Source organism: Muntiacus reevesi, chromosome 1 (assembly GCF_963930625.1).
Source record: "Muntiacus reevesi chromosome 1, mMunRee1.1, whole genome shotgun sequence".
Classification (NCBI taxonomy): domain Eukaryota; kingdom Metazoa; phylum Chordata; class Mammalia; order Artiodactyla; family Cervidae; genus Muntiacus; species Muntiacus reevesi.
Genome location: NC_089249.1, coordinates 204296417 through 204308282, shown reverse-complemented (window position 1 = coordinate 204308282; position 11866 = coordinate 204296417). Strand labels below are relative to the sequence as shown.

Genomic DNA, 11866 nt, shown 5'->3' with positions numbered 1-11866 from the left:
TGGGGTGGACAGGATCTCAGAGGGGACATATCCAGGAGAGTCAGTGAGCTTGTCCCATTTCCCACTTGATAAACTCAGGTCTGCCTGATCTGAAGATCTTTTTACCTGCAAAGTGATACTGCCTTAGTGGCTGAAATGCTGAATTTAGTGGCCTGTTCATTGTGCTTCAGAACTCCTGCTCTGTACATCAAATAGATTTTCAAAGAGAACTAAGGTCAGAAACACATACTTCTTATTAAGCAAGAAAACCATGACTTTGTATTTATTTGAGAAAGCAATCATACTAAAAAAAATAGAACCATAAGCTAGATATCAAAGGCAGGCTGGCTGAGATTGCAAAACAGATGTCACCTTCACTTCCTATGTGGTGTTAATGAATCACCATCTTTCCAGTCTCTTTAGAAGTAGGGATTTCTAAAGTTTCCCTCTTTTTTTAAAAAAGAAAAAACATTGGGCTATATTTAACTTTCCCCAATGGATTTGTCTCTGTCTTTAAACAGACTCCAGTAATGCCCTCAGGGTCCCAAAGACGTGTGATTCTTTCCAAAGTCTTTGGAGCATGGAAGAAAGTTGGTGTTTGAATAAATTATGTACATTCTCTTGTGGACTATCGTAAATTAGGAGCAGCATGGAAAGGAGTGAACAGAACTGATTCTTTCAAAGAGAAAGGAAGTTTTCAGATTTTCAGCCTATTCTTGAGAAACATGAGTATTTCTAAACTATTTATCAAACCATATGAAATTACCATTTTGTAGGTCAAACATGGCCAAATATTGGCAATTCCTCATGGTTCGGTTTAACATATAAATTAACTCATTTCTCTTGAAGCATCAAGGATATGAATCAAAGGTCTGTAGGTCTCAAACAGACAGATGCTCTGTAAACTTTGTGTTCCCCACTTTCCACCCTCAGCATTTATTCTTGAACCAAGAAGGCAAAAACAAAACCTCAGATGACAACAGATTGTATGAATTATCCTGTTTGATGTCCCAAGATAATGAAAAAGGGCAGATGTTAAAATATAGAGTAAATCCTTATATATTACTCTAAGTTATTTTCAAGGTTCATGTGCAAATGTAACTAAATTTCATCTACTACAAGTGAGGAACAAAGTCAAAAAGTACTAATGTGGACTAAGGTTTTAAAAGCTCCAAATCTAAATGCTAGTGGAAAAGGAATTTATGTCAAGTGAAGACCAAATTATTGCTTATTGTATTACTATTACATGTACTTGCTGGATTTGTTTTAATATGTCTGGGCTTACATTATTTGTCTTGCGTGAAGTTTTCTGTAACTTAGCCAAGGTAATTTCTGAGGAGACAGTTAATGAGAAAGACAAAATGGTACAGGATATATCATTAGCATTTAGTTACCAGAGAGGCACAAACTAATCATAGCTAGAATCAGTGCTCAGAATCAGAGAGTTGCAATAAAGCTATCAGAGGTGCCCCAAAAGGTTCTTCCCAGAAGGATCATCTTTAGGTAATCATTTCCTTCTAGTACAATCCTCTGAGTAAAGCATCCAATGGTCTTTTTTTTTTTTTTTTTTTTTAACCCCCTCTTTTGTGAGAAGCTCCCATTGGTGTGCATTCTGGAACTTCCTCAAGAGCAAGTTAAAGCTAAATTAAGAATGCTGTTGTTGCTCAACATCCAGAGTCAAACTTGGTTCCAGGTAATTTCATATTACAGCGTTCACGCTGTACTAGTAACAGATGCCAGATAAAACTGAAGATGCATGTTAAGTTTTACAGGATGCCCCAAGGCAAATACTTCCCTTATTCCATGCAGCTTAATTTCTGGTTGGCTAAGAACAGCATTAAAATCAGTCATAGTATTTCCTTGTTTTCTTATTCCTCAGATGAAGAATTTCAGCACACACATTCTTAAACTTTGTATTGAATTAACTTCGGGGACCTATCTGTGCTCATTTCAGCTGTGCTATCAGATGAGAGCCAAATGACTTCTCCTATCTAGACACTTGTCCACTGAGGACAGTATGCAAGACTGCAAGAGAGAGGAAGCTCTGGGTTATTTGCGGAGAAGGTACCATTTGGCCTGCGGGATGCCTGCTGTATACTTTTGCTTAAAAACTCAAGTTCAGAAAAACCCTAAGAAGGGAGACTCTTCGAATGTTTCACTTCATCTTGGGTGCTTTGACACGATGGCAGTCAAAGCACAGGTGAGGATGAAGTCAACAGAGTCTGGGGTCTCTAGGATGATGAGTCCTGGGCAGCCTAGTGTCCACACGGAGGTGAACAATTAACTGCCGTGACTGTGTGCTTCTGTTTGAATATCGCCTCAGCTCGTGAACTGTCAGCTGAACACTCCCGCTTGTTTTGTGTCACAGACTTGACAGCAGTCCCTTGTTTTCTTGTAAAAAATGTGCCTGGCTCTCCTTCTGATACTTGCATACAGGTCCCTCTGAGCAGAGCCCCCAGCCCCTCCCACAAACACAACAGGGGTCGTGGTCTCACAGAACTCTCAGCCACAAAGCTACCCCAAAATAAGCTTTATTGCAAGAAAAGTGTCATATTTGATACACAGACCTACGAAAAACAAACAAAACCAAAAGCCGTAAGTTTTTCCTCACAAACACTTGATTACAAATTTACACTGTTTGTTTTGTTTCAGTTATCAGGAAACAAAACAAAGTCCCGAACTGGGTATGACCGCTGACGAACCTTTGGTCAGCTCAGGTGTGAGAGGAACAACCCAGAGCCTGCATGTGCTTTGGCCGTTTCACAGATGAGGTTTGCTCACTGCTCCAGGGACAGGTTCCTGGGTTGGGAAGGATGCGGGGACGTACGCTTACTAGCACGTCCTAGTACAATATCTCTTTAAATGACTAAAAGCAAACTAAACATCAACTCATTGTACAAACATCTTTCATATACAATAGGCTATGATAAAACGAGACATATGGTGTATAACTACAGTATTAATGAAAATTCTAAAAAAAAAAAATGGATTAAAAAAAAAACAACATATATTCCTTGGCTGGACTGCATGGTTTGTTTGCACATATGGCAATCCTGAAATAGCTTGAATGTAATAAATGCACCATTAATCTAAGACAGCACCAAACACTACAGAATGCCAGGTGTTCCTTGCCGAAGGAACGGCAGTTCTTCAGCTGCCTACAGTACCACAAGTATGCAGCATGCCCTGGGTAAGAATGAGGTGTTGTGGGTAGCACATGTGCTTCCTTGAGGTTATGAGAAGGAAATACAGTACGGTTTGGCCTGCAACGCTACTGGTCTCACAAGCAGTCAAGGTATTTTGCTACAGTGGTTGTGCTTCATCCTCTGTTGCCTGGTGTGTCTGCTGATGTGGAGTATCATCACAGTGAGCTGCTCTGGCTTTGATCTCCTTTATAAAGGATCTAATGACACATTGATTACTGCCTATTCAGCTCTGTGAGGCTTCCTTTAAAATAATCAGATGTGTACCAGTTGGACGACTGGCAGAAAACCAAAGGAAACATCTCTTGAATCTACTGAATTTTTTTTTTTTTTAAAAAAGCACCTCTAAAAGAAATAGCTCAAATTTATAAATCTAAAGAAAAACAAGTGAGTTTCCCTTTTTGTTTACATAGTTTGTTCATTTCTCCATATATTACTGCATTAAAAATAAATAAACATCTATATTTTTTTAATTAGCAACTATAGCAAAATACCCAAAGTGTTACAGACTGCTAACAGGAAAAAAAAAAAAAGCTCACATTATTTTTGTGCATTTAGTGCCATATGCTGATCTCTTGAATATTTAGTTTTTTAATATACTTTAAAGTGAAGTTATATAAAAATACAGTAACCACGGTTGCCTTTGTACTCAAATCTTTGGCCACACCAGAGTCTACATTATCCCTCCCTGTGAGGGTCAACATTCTGAAGTCTGAGACAGGGAGGAAAGAAACAAAAGTCTTTTTTTTTTCTTTCCTCTTTAAAACTAGTCATTGATTTCTCAGAGGCTTCTGAAGGCTGGCTGTGCAGGGATTTGAGCCTGGAACCAAGTCTGCAAGGGGTTAATAGAGTTGAATCTGCAGCCTCATTCTGAGAGCCTCCCCCAGCTCCCCTAGGAGGTAGTCATCCTCATTGCTGTCTTCCAGTTTCTTAAGCTCCTTTTTCTTGTAGAGAGGGACGCTAGTGATTTCCAGTGTGTACATGCCAGGCACGAGCTTCCTCTTGGCTGTGTGCAAGTAGCTGAGCCCATTCCTTTGGTGAATGCGGAAGACGCCATCGTCATTCCCCTGCGAGATGACATAGCGGATGTGGTTGTTGAGCGGCTCGATGGCGGGCATGAATTCTACGATGTGCTCCTTCGCACCAAGGCCGGAGACGTTAAACTTCATCATCACCGGGCTGTCCATGTCGACGCTCTCCAGGCTGATCTGTTTAACCTGGAAGAAGAGCAGGAAACCGTGTGGGAAGAGCTTTGACTGCACAAACCGAGGACTTGCAGGAGCCGGCCATGGGGGGGTGCAGCCACAGTGACATACTGTCTCTGCCTGTCTGCTTGTAACTTACCCTCGGCTGGGAGAAAAGGTCACTTCCACCGAGTGTGCCCTGTAAATCTTTACGACTGTTCCCGCACCTTATCCAGGTAAAGTTACAGGGCTGAGTTGATGGGGAGCACTCATATTTCAAGTTTTTTTGGGGGGTTTATGAAATATCATGCTTATTAATAATAAACAAGAGACAACTTAGGAAATGATGGTAATTTTTTTGTTGTCGGAGTTGAACGAGAAGTGCAGTTGTTTTAACTGTGCTTAGAGGGATCTTCACTCTGAAAGCCCAGGTAGATTTTCTGGCCACAAACCACATGTGAGTGTGTTTGCTGGGAGCTGTCAGTGCGGGGTGGGTGGGGGGGGGAACTCCAGAGTCATCAGGGTTCAGGTTTGAACCAGCTTTGGTTAAAAGCCAATGGGGCAGGGCCCAGATATACCAAGTCTCCCTCGGTCAGACGTATGGGAGGTTTAAGAATGCTTATTTCAGTAAGACAGGGGCAAAAAAAAAAAAAAATCAATGCTTTGAGTGGGTGCCAGCCAAGAGCTTGGGGACTGTGGTACCAAGGTGTCCCCTTCAGCATGCAGCCCCCTAGAGCCACAACAGGAGGATTTTACAAGCAGAATTTCTGGATCTGTAGTTTGGCTTACTTAATGAATAGCTCAGCTGCCATATTTAAACATCAGCTTGGTACCTTAATCTATTTAAGATAAATGTAATGCTGGCCTATGTACTATTATAAAACAGAACCAGAGATTTTGTGGCTAGAGAAGTCTCATCTTACACACTTCTGAGGCCCAGAAAACTGAAGCAAGTTGCTCAATGCACACAGCCAGTTAGTTGCTGACTAGGTGTTTTGATGGGGAATTCTGCAGTGACACTAAATGACGAGGATGGTCTCCCTGATCTCTGGGGGAAAGCACCTCCAGATACTGGGTATTATTTGGAGAACATGCGTCAATATTTATGCCAGGCACCGTTTCAGAAGCTTCACAGTAATCACTCCATTAATCTTCTTGCCAGCCTTTGGAGGTAAATATTTTTATTTCCATTTTAACAGGTGAAGAAATTGAGGTAGAGAGAGGCTAAGTAAATATGCTCTGTGTAACATGGGTAGTAAGTACAGAGGGTCAGGGAATAAATTCAAAACCAAGAATCTGTGGCCCACCCATTTAACCACTCTGCTAAATACCACAAACAGAAAGAAATAGCAGCAGCAGGCAATTCAGATTTTCAGCTCCTTACAAAATACAAGTTATTTGGAGATAAAACTTTTATGGAAGGAACATCTGTCTTATAAATGTCACAAAATGTGACACATGGTTGGCTTACCTACAGAAAATTAAGATCAGCCCAGTATACTACATATGTATACAACAGAACTGCACAGATTCACAATAAATTCATTTTTTGAATCATTTCAAAGTAGTTATTTCCTAGAAGGACATCTTATTACCTCCTGGCACAAGTCAAAAGTGCCAACATGTGATCTGAAACTATGAGTCTTAAAGTCCCCCAGTCCTTTCTGTTAACTGCTAAGTCGCTTCAGTTGTGTCTGACTCTGTGCGACCCCATAGACGGCAGCCCACCAGGCTCCCCTGCCCCTGCGATTCTCCAGGCAAGAACACTGGAGTGGGGTGCCATTTCCTTCTCCAATGCATGAAAGTGAAAAGTGAAAGTGAAGTCTCTCAGTCATGTCCGACCCTCAGCCACCCCATGGACCAGCCTTCTAGGCTCCTCCGTCCATGTGGTTTTCCAGGCAAGAGTACTGGAGTGGGGTGCCATTGCCTTCTCCGGTTCTGAGTTAAAAACACCACTAATTTTAACTTACTTGTCTCTGCCATAGTTTGTCCATTAACTAAGCTGATGAATTTCACGAGGTGGAGGTTTAGCTCCACTGAGGCTGAAACCTACATAAAAGCTTGCTGCAATAGTATACATGACTCCATATGGAAAAAATCTGGTGACTAAATAAAGTGAAGTTACTCACAGTAATGTGTTTGGATTCATGAACACTTCTCTTCTGTCTGTTGTCCTTCTTAGAGTAGCCGTTGATTTTGCACTCATAGCACGCTTCCGGGGACAGAGCATTCTCTTCATCCACCTCTGTATCCATCGATAGGTACTGCCCTTTGTTAAATCCCATTCCTGAGACGCAGTGGCTATTTGCAACGAGATGCAAATTGATGTCAGACTTCATCATAACTCTACTGTTTTCCAGAGGTAGAGCAGAGGTTTTTCCGAAATAAGAAACCCACAAAGCAAACCATAAGATCATAAACATAAAAACCTAATAGCCTTGGTAACTTTTCTTCAGCACTTAATGCATGAGATTCTCCTTTATTTTAAACAGCAAAATTCTTCCAAGAGTGAGCCCCAAGTTTCCTCAATCTTCAATCCTGATTAGACTGAAGCACTCTGTGTAGTTAAATCGAGATGGTAAAAGTCAAGTATGAATTTTCAGAGAGTGTTAGAAGTTCTGTTGATTCCAAAGCCTGAAGCCTACATTTGCTGCTTACCAACTGACACTGCTGAACTCCTATTTTGATTAGTGAAAGAGTCAGCGAGCTGATGCTAAATGACCCTTGTCTACACCAAGATTTCTGCTTCAAGCATTACTATGTACCCACTGTGGACATACTAGTCCACAGCCCTCAGTGTCTGACTCACACACTGTTCCCTCTGAGGAAGATGACTCCTGAATTCCCATCTCCCATGCTGTGGAGCACTGGCTTCCTTGAAGGAAGGGGGCAGGTGGCCAGCACCTCAGCTGACAGGACTTGAGACGGCTGCACGTGGGAAAGTGGGACTAGCTGAGGGGACCCAGCCTTGAAGAGACAGTGTCACTCCAACCTGGCAAGTCCTCTCTGTGCAGCAAAAGGCCAGATGAGCGAAGAGAGGGACAGCTCCTTCCTCATGGAGCACGGGGCTGTGCTTCGTCACTCGGTCGTGTTCCACTCTTTGTGACCCCATGGACTGCACCCCGCCAGGCTCCTCTGTCTGTGGGATTCTCCAGGCAAGAACACTGGAGTGGGTTGCCATTTCCTTCTCCAATGTGTGAAAGTGAAAAGTGAAGTCGCTCAGTCGTGTCCGACTCTTAGCGACATCATGGACTGCAGCCCACCAGGCTCCTCCGTCCATGGGATTTTCCAGGCAAGAGTACTGGAGTGGGGTGCCATTGCCTTCTCTGAGCACAGGGCTAGTACCTGCCAAAATTCATTTAAGAATCTGGGTGAAGCCATTTCCATTTGTATCTCTTAGCCCAGATGTCTGTGATTGACACAGGAGCCACAGTATTTTTAAACATTTGTTGTCTCTGGCCTTAAGGGATTTATTCAGGCCATTTTTTTTTTAATTTCTTTTTTTTCCATTTATTTTTATTAGTTGGAGGCTAATTACTTTACAATATTGTAGTGGCTTTTGTCATACATTGACATGAATCAGCCATGGATTTACATGTATTCCCCATCCCAATCCCCCCTCCCACCTCTTTCTCCACCCCATCCCTCTGGGTCTTCCCAGTGCACCAGGCCCGAGCACTTGTCTCATGCATCCAGCCTGGGCTGGTGATCTATTTCACCCTAGATAATAAACATGTTTCGATGATGTTCTCTCGAAACATCCCATCCTCGCCGTCTCCCACAGAGTCCAAAAGTCTGTTCTGTACATCTGTGTCTCTTTTTCTGTTTTGCATATAGGGTTATCGTTACCATCTTTCTAAATTCCATATATATGTGTTAGTATACTGTATTGGTCTTTATCTTTCTGGCTTACTTCACTCTGTATAATGGGCTCCAGTTTCATCCATCTCATTAGAACTGATTCAAATGAATTCTTTTTTAATGGCTGAGTAATATTCCATGGTGTATATGTACCAGAGCTTCCTTATCCATTCGTCTACTGATGGGCATCTAGGTTGCTTCCATGTCCTGGTTTTTATAAACAGTGCTATTCAGGCCATTTTAAAAGGCAAGAGAATGATACCCATATACAAGTTCGAGTCCTATGCTCACCACAAAGCAGGGAATCCACACGCCTTCCTGGAGCTTCTTCCTCCCACACCCAAATGCTCTGATCAATGCTTTTCCCTAGTCAACTTTTAATCATCATTTACCTTCCCCGAGTGCCAGGCGGCCAGGCACTGGACCCCGCTCACTTTCCCGTGTGTGGGGAGGTGGAGGGCCTTACCCCTGTCCCACTCTGTAGTACCCAGGTGGGCAGCCGCAGAGGTAGCCCCCTTCTGTGTTGGAGCAGCCGTAATTGCACGGGTTCTTGGAAGATGAGCACTCATTCACATCGTGGCAGGCACTGGAGAACTGGTCGAAGGAGAACCCAGAGGGGCAGGCGCACTTGTAGCTCCCCAGGGTGTTGTAGCAGGAAGCGGAGCCACAGGCATTGGGATTGGAGCATTCATTCTCATCTAAGAACATAAAGCAAGAGACTTTTAGAAGTGGAGGGGAGGGAAGTGGGGCAAAGAAGAGCCCCAGTATCAAATATCTATGATTTTACAGGGGAAGTCGCTTTAGACCCATAGTTTTAAATGTTTACCATGATGTTTGATTTGCAAAGCATATGAAATTAAAAAAAAAACAAAAACAAGACCCGACAAATTCCCCTAAAATTATGGCTTAAACAAAAGCTCCCCCACGCTTTTATATTCTATTTGTACTAGGTTTTTCTGAATACCCTGGCAGCCTTTGGGCACAGATATTTGCAGTCTGACTCCTGAGTAACTCTTCTATTCACTTTTCAGAAGGTTACTTCAAAAGTCTGTGCCTCAGACAGACTCACAAGGACAGAAAGTAGATGACTAGTTGCCCGGAGCTGTGGGAAGGGAGAAACAGAGAATGACTTCTAAGGGCTACTGAGCTTCTTTTCAGGGTGAAGATGTTGTGTTGCTGACGGTTATACACTGCTGTAAGAATATACTTAAAAACCACTGAACTGGACATTTTAAAAGGCAAATTTTATGGTATATGAATTATATTTTAATGTTTAAAAAGCCTCAATTTATATCTGTATTTTTTATCCATTCTCCTAGCAATTTACAAAGCATTCATTATATACGTGGAGAGAAAAGTATATAAAAAAAAATCTAAATATTCTAAACGAAAATAACTGAAGTAAACATTAGTTGAACCTATTGAACCAATAGCCTCATACACTTTTAAACCACTTGAGAACCTATGGTGTACATACTTTGCCTTCTGATGTGGGTTTGTGCCAAGCCATCAGCTGACATGGGTTTTACTAGTTTAACGACGGATGCTACACCATAAATGCCTGACAGCAAGAGCATTTCAGGTTAACACTTTCAGCTACTCATCATTTTTACAAAATCAAAGTTTGACTGTGCTTTTACCTTTGGAGATGAGAGTTTTGCTCTTAACTGTCTGGTTGATACCTAGTCTGTGGCTTGACCCCTGTGGGCTTCATCATTATCCAAATTTCACCCTGGGCACCAGTCAAGTCTGGTCCATGAAATTCTTTCAGATTCTTGTGACTGTACTAGAGCATAATGTGCTTGTTTACCAAATACATGACAAGTCCATGTTTAGCTCACGTGGGGAAACAGGTCCATTTGCAATTAGGTGTGCTCTTGGGACACAGCAGCTGGAGCGAAGTGCTTATCTGCAGTAGCTCAGGGAGATTACGGAGGATGCAGATGGAGTCCCGCTGGAAAGGCCTCTCACACACGAAATTATACTTTATTAACTACGATACAGAGGTTGTTGAAAAGGCCAATATTATTAGGCACATTTCTGTCTCATGAGTACAGTTTCGGAATTAAACCAAACTGCCAAATACAGCATTCTTAATCACTGGATATGAAACATACCATGATTACCTAATACGCACAAACCCTCGGCCTTCATTTCACAGGGAAAAAGCATATGAATAAATTCTTAATAAGTAAGCTCGCTGTTGTTGCTCAGTTGCTAAGTCGAGTCCGACTCTTTGCGACCCCGTGGATTGCAGCCTGCCAGGTTCCTCTGTCCATGGGGTTCTCCCAGCAAGAATACTGGAGTGGGTTGCCATTTCCTTCCCCAGGGGATCTTCCCAGACCAGGGATCAAACCTGCTACTTACGACATAAATATAACTACTATTTTATTTCTATATATCAAAGATTTGGAATTCTGCCTCAAAGGTTCATCTGCTTTTATAATTAAATCTGACACAATTTTTATATGTGGTGTTTCTCTCCTGATACAGAATGTGAGTTAGGTTATAGTTTAACAAAATGATCCTGATATGAACATAGTATTCAGTTCAGTCGCTCAGACATGTCCGACTCTTTGTGACCCCATGAACCGCAGCACACCAGGCCTCCCTGTCCATCACCAACTCCTGGAGTTCACCCAAACCCACATCCATTGAGTCAGTGGTGCCATCCAACCATCTCATCCTATGTCATCCCCTTCTCCTCCTGCCCACAATCTTTCCCAGCATCAGGGTATTTTCAAATGAGTCAGCTCTTCGCATGAGGTGGCCAAAGTACTGGAGTTTCAGCTTCAACATCAGTCCTTCCAGTGAACACCCTGGACTGATCTCCTTTAGAATGGACTGGTTGGATCTCCTTGCAGTCCAAGGGACTCTCAAGAGTCCTCTCCAACACCACAGTTCAAAAGCATCAATTCTTTGGCACTAAGCTTTCTTTATAGTCCAACTGTCACATCCATACATGACCACTAGATAAACCATAGCCTTGACTAGACAGACCTTTGTTGGCAAAGTAATGTCTCTGCTTTTTAATATGTTGTCTAGGTTGGTCATAACTTTCCTTCCAAGGAGTAAGCGTCTTTTAATGTCATGGCTGCAATCACCATCTGCAGTGATTTTGGAGCCCAGAAAAATAAAGTCAGCCACTGTTTCCCCATCTATTTCCCATGAAGTTATGGGACCGGAAGCCATGATCTCAGTTTTCTGAATGTTGAGCTTTAAGCCAACTTTTTCACTCTCCTCTTTCACTTTCATCAAGAGGCTCTTTAGCTCCTCTTCACTTTCTGCCATAAGGGTGGTGTCATCTGCATATCTGAGGTTATTGATATTTTTCCCGACAATCTTGATTCCAGCTTGTGCTTCTTCCAGACCAGCATTTCTCATGATGTACTCTGCATAGAAGTTAAATAAGCAAGGTGACAATATACAGCCCTGACAGACTCCTTTTCCTATTTGGAACCAGTCTGTTCCATGTCCAGTTCTAACTGTTGCTTCTTGACCTGCATACAGATATCTCAGGAGGCAGGTCAGGTGGTCTGGTATTTTCATCTCTTTCAGAATTTTCCACAGTTTATTGTGATCCACACAGTCGAAGGTTTTGGCATAGCCAGTAAAGCAGAAATAGATGTTTTTCTGGAA

At 42.3% G+C, this 11866-nt stretch overlaps 1 protein-coding gene across 1 annotated transcript in view; it reads right to left on the bottom strand.

Annotated features, from left to right (window-relative positions):
• Positions 1 to 2503: 2503 nt before the first annotated feature.
• FBN2 (fibrillin 2) overlaps positions 2504 to 11866 on the bottom strand; it is a 218876-nt gene continuing 209513 nt past the window's right edge. Inside the window, exons 63-65 of the mRNA XM_065934320.1 lie at positions 8694 to 8925; positions 6496 to 6667; positions 2504 to 4399 (exon numbers count right to left, since the gene is read on the bottom strand). Of these exons, the coding sequence (XP_065790392.1) occupies positions 4025 to 4399; positions 6496 to 6667; positions 8694 to 8925 (779 nt within the window). The 3' untranslated portion in view covers positions 2504 to 4024. The remainder of the gene's footprint in view (positions 4400 to 6495; positions 6668 to 8693; positions 8926 to 11866) is intronic.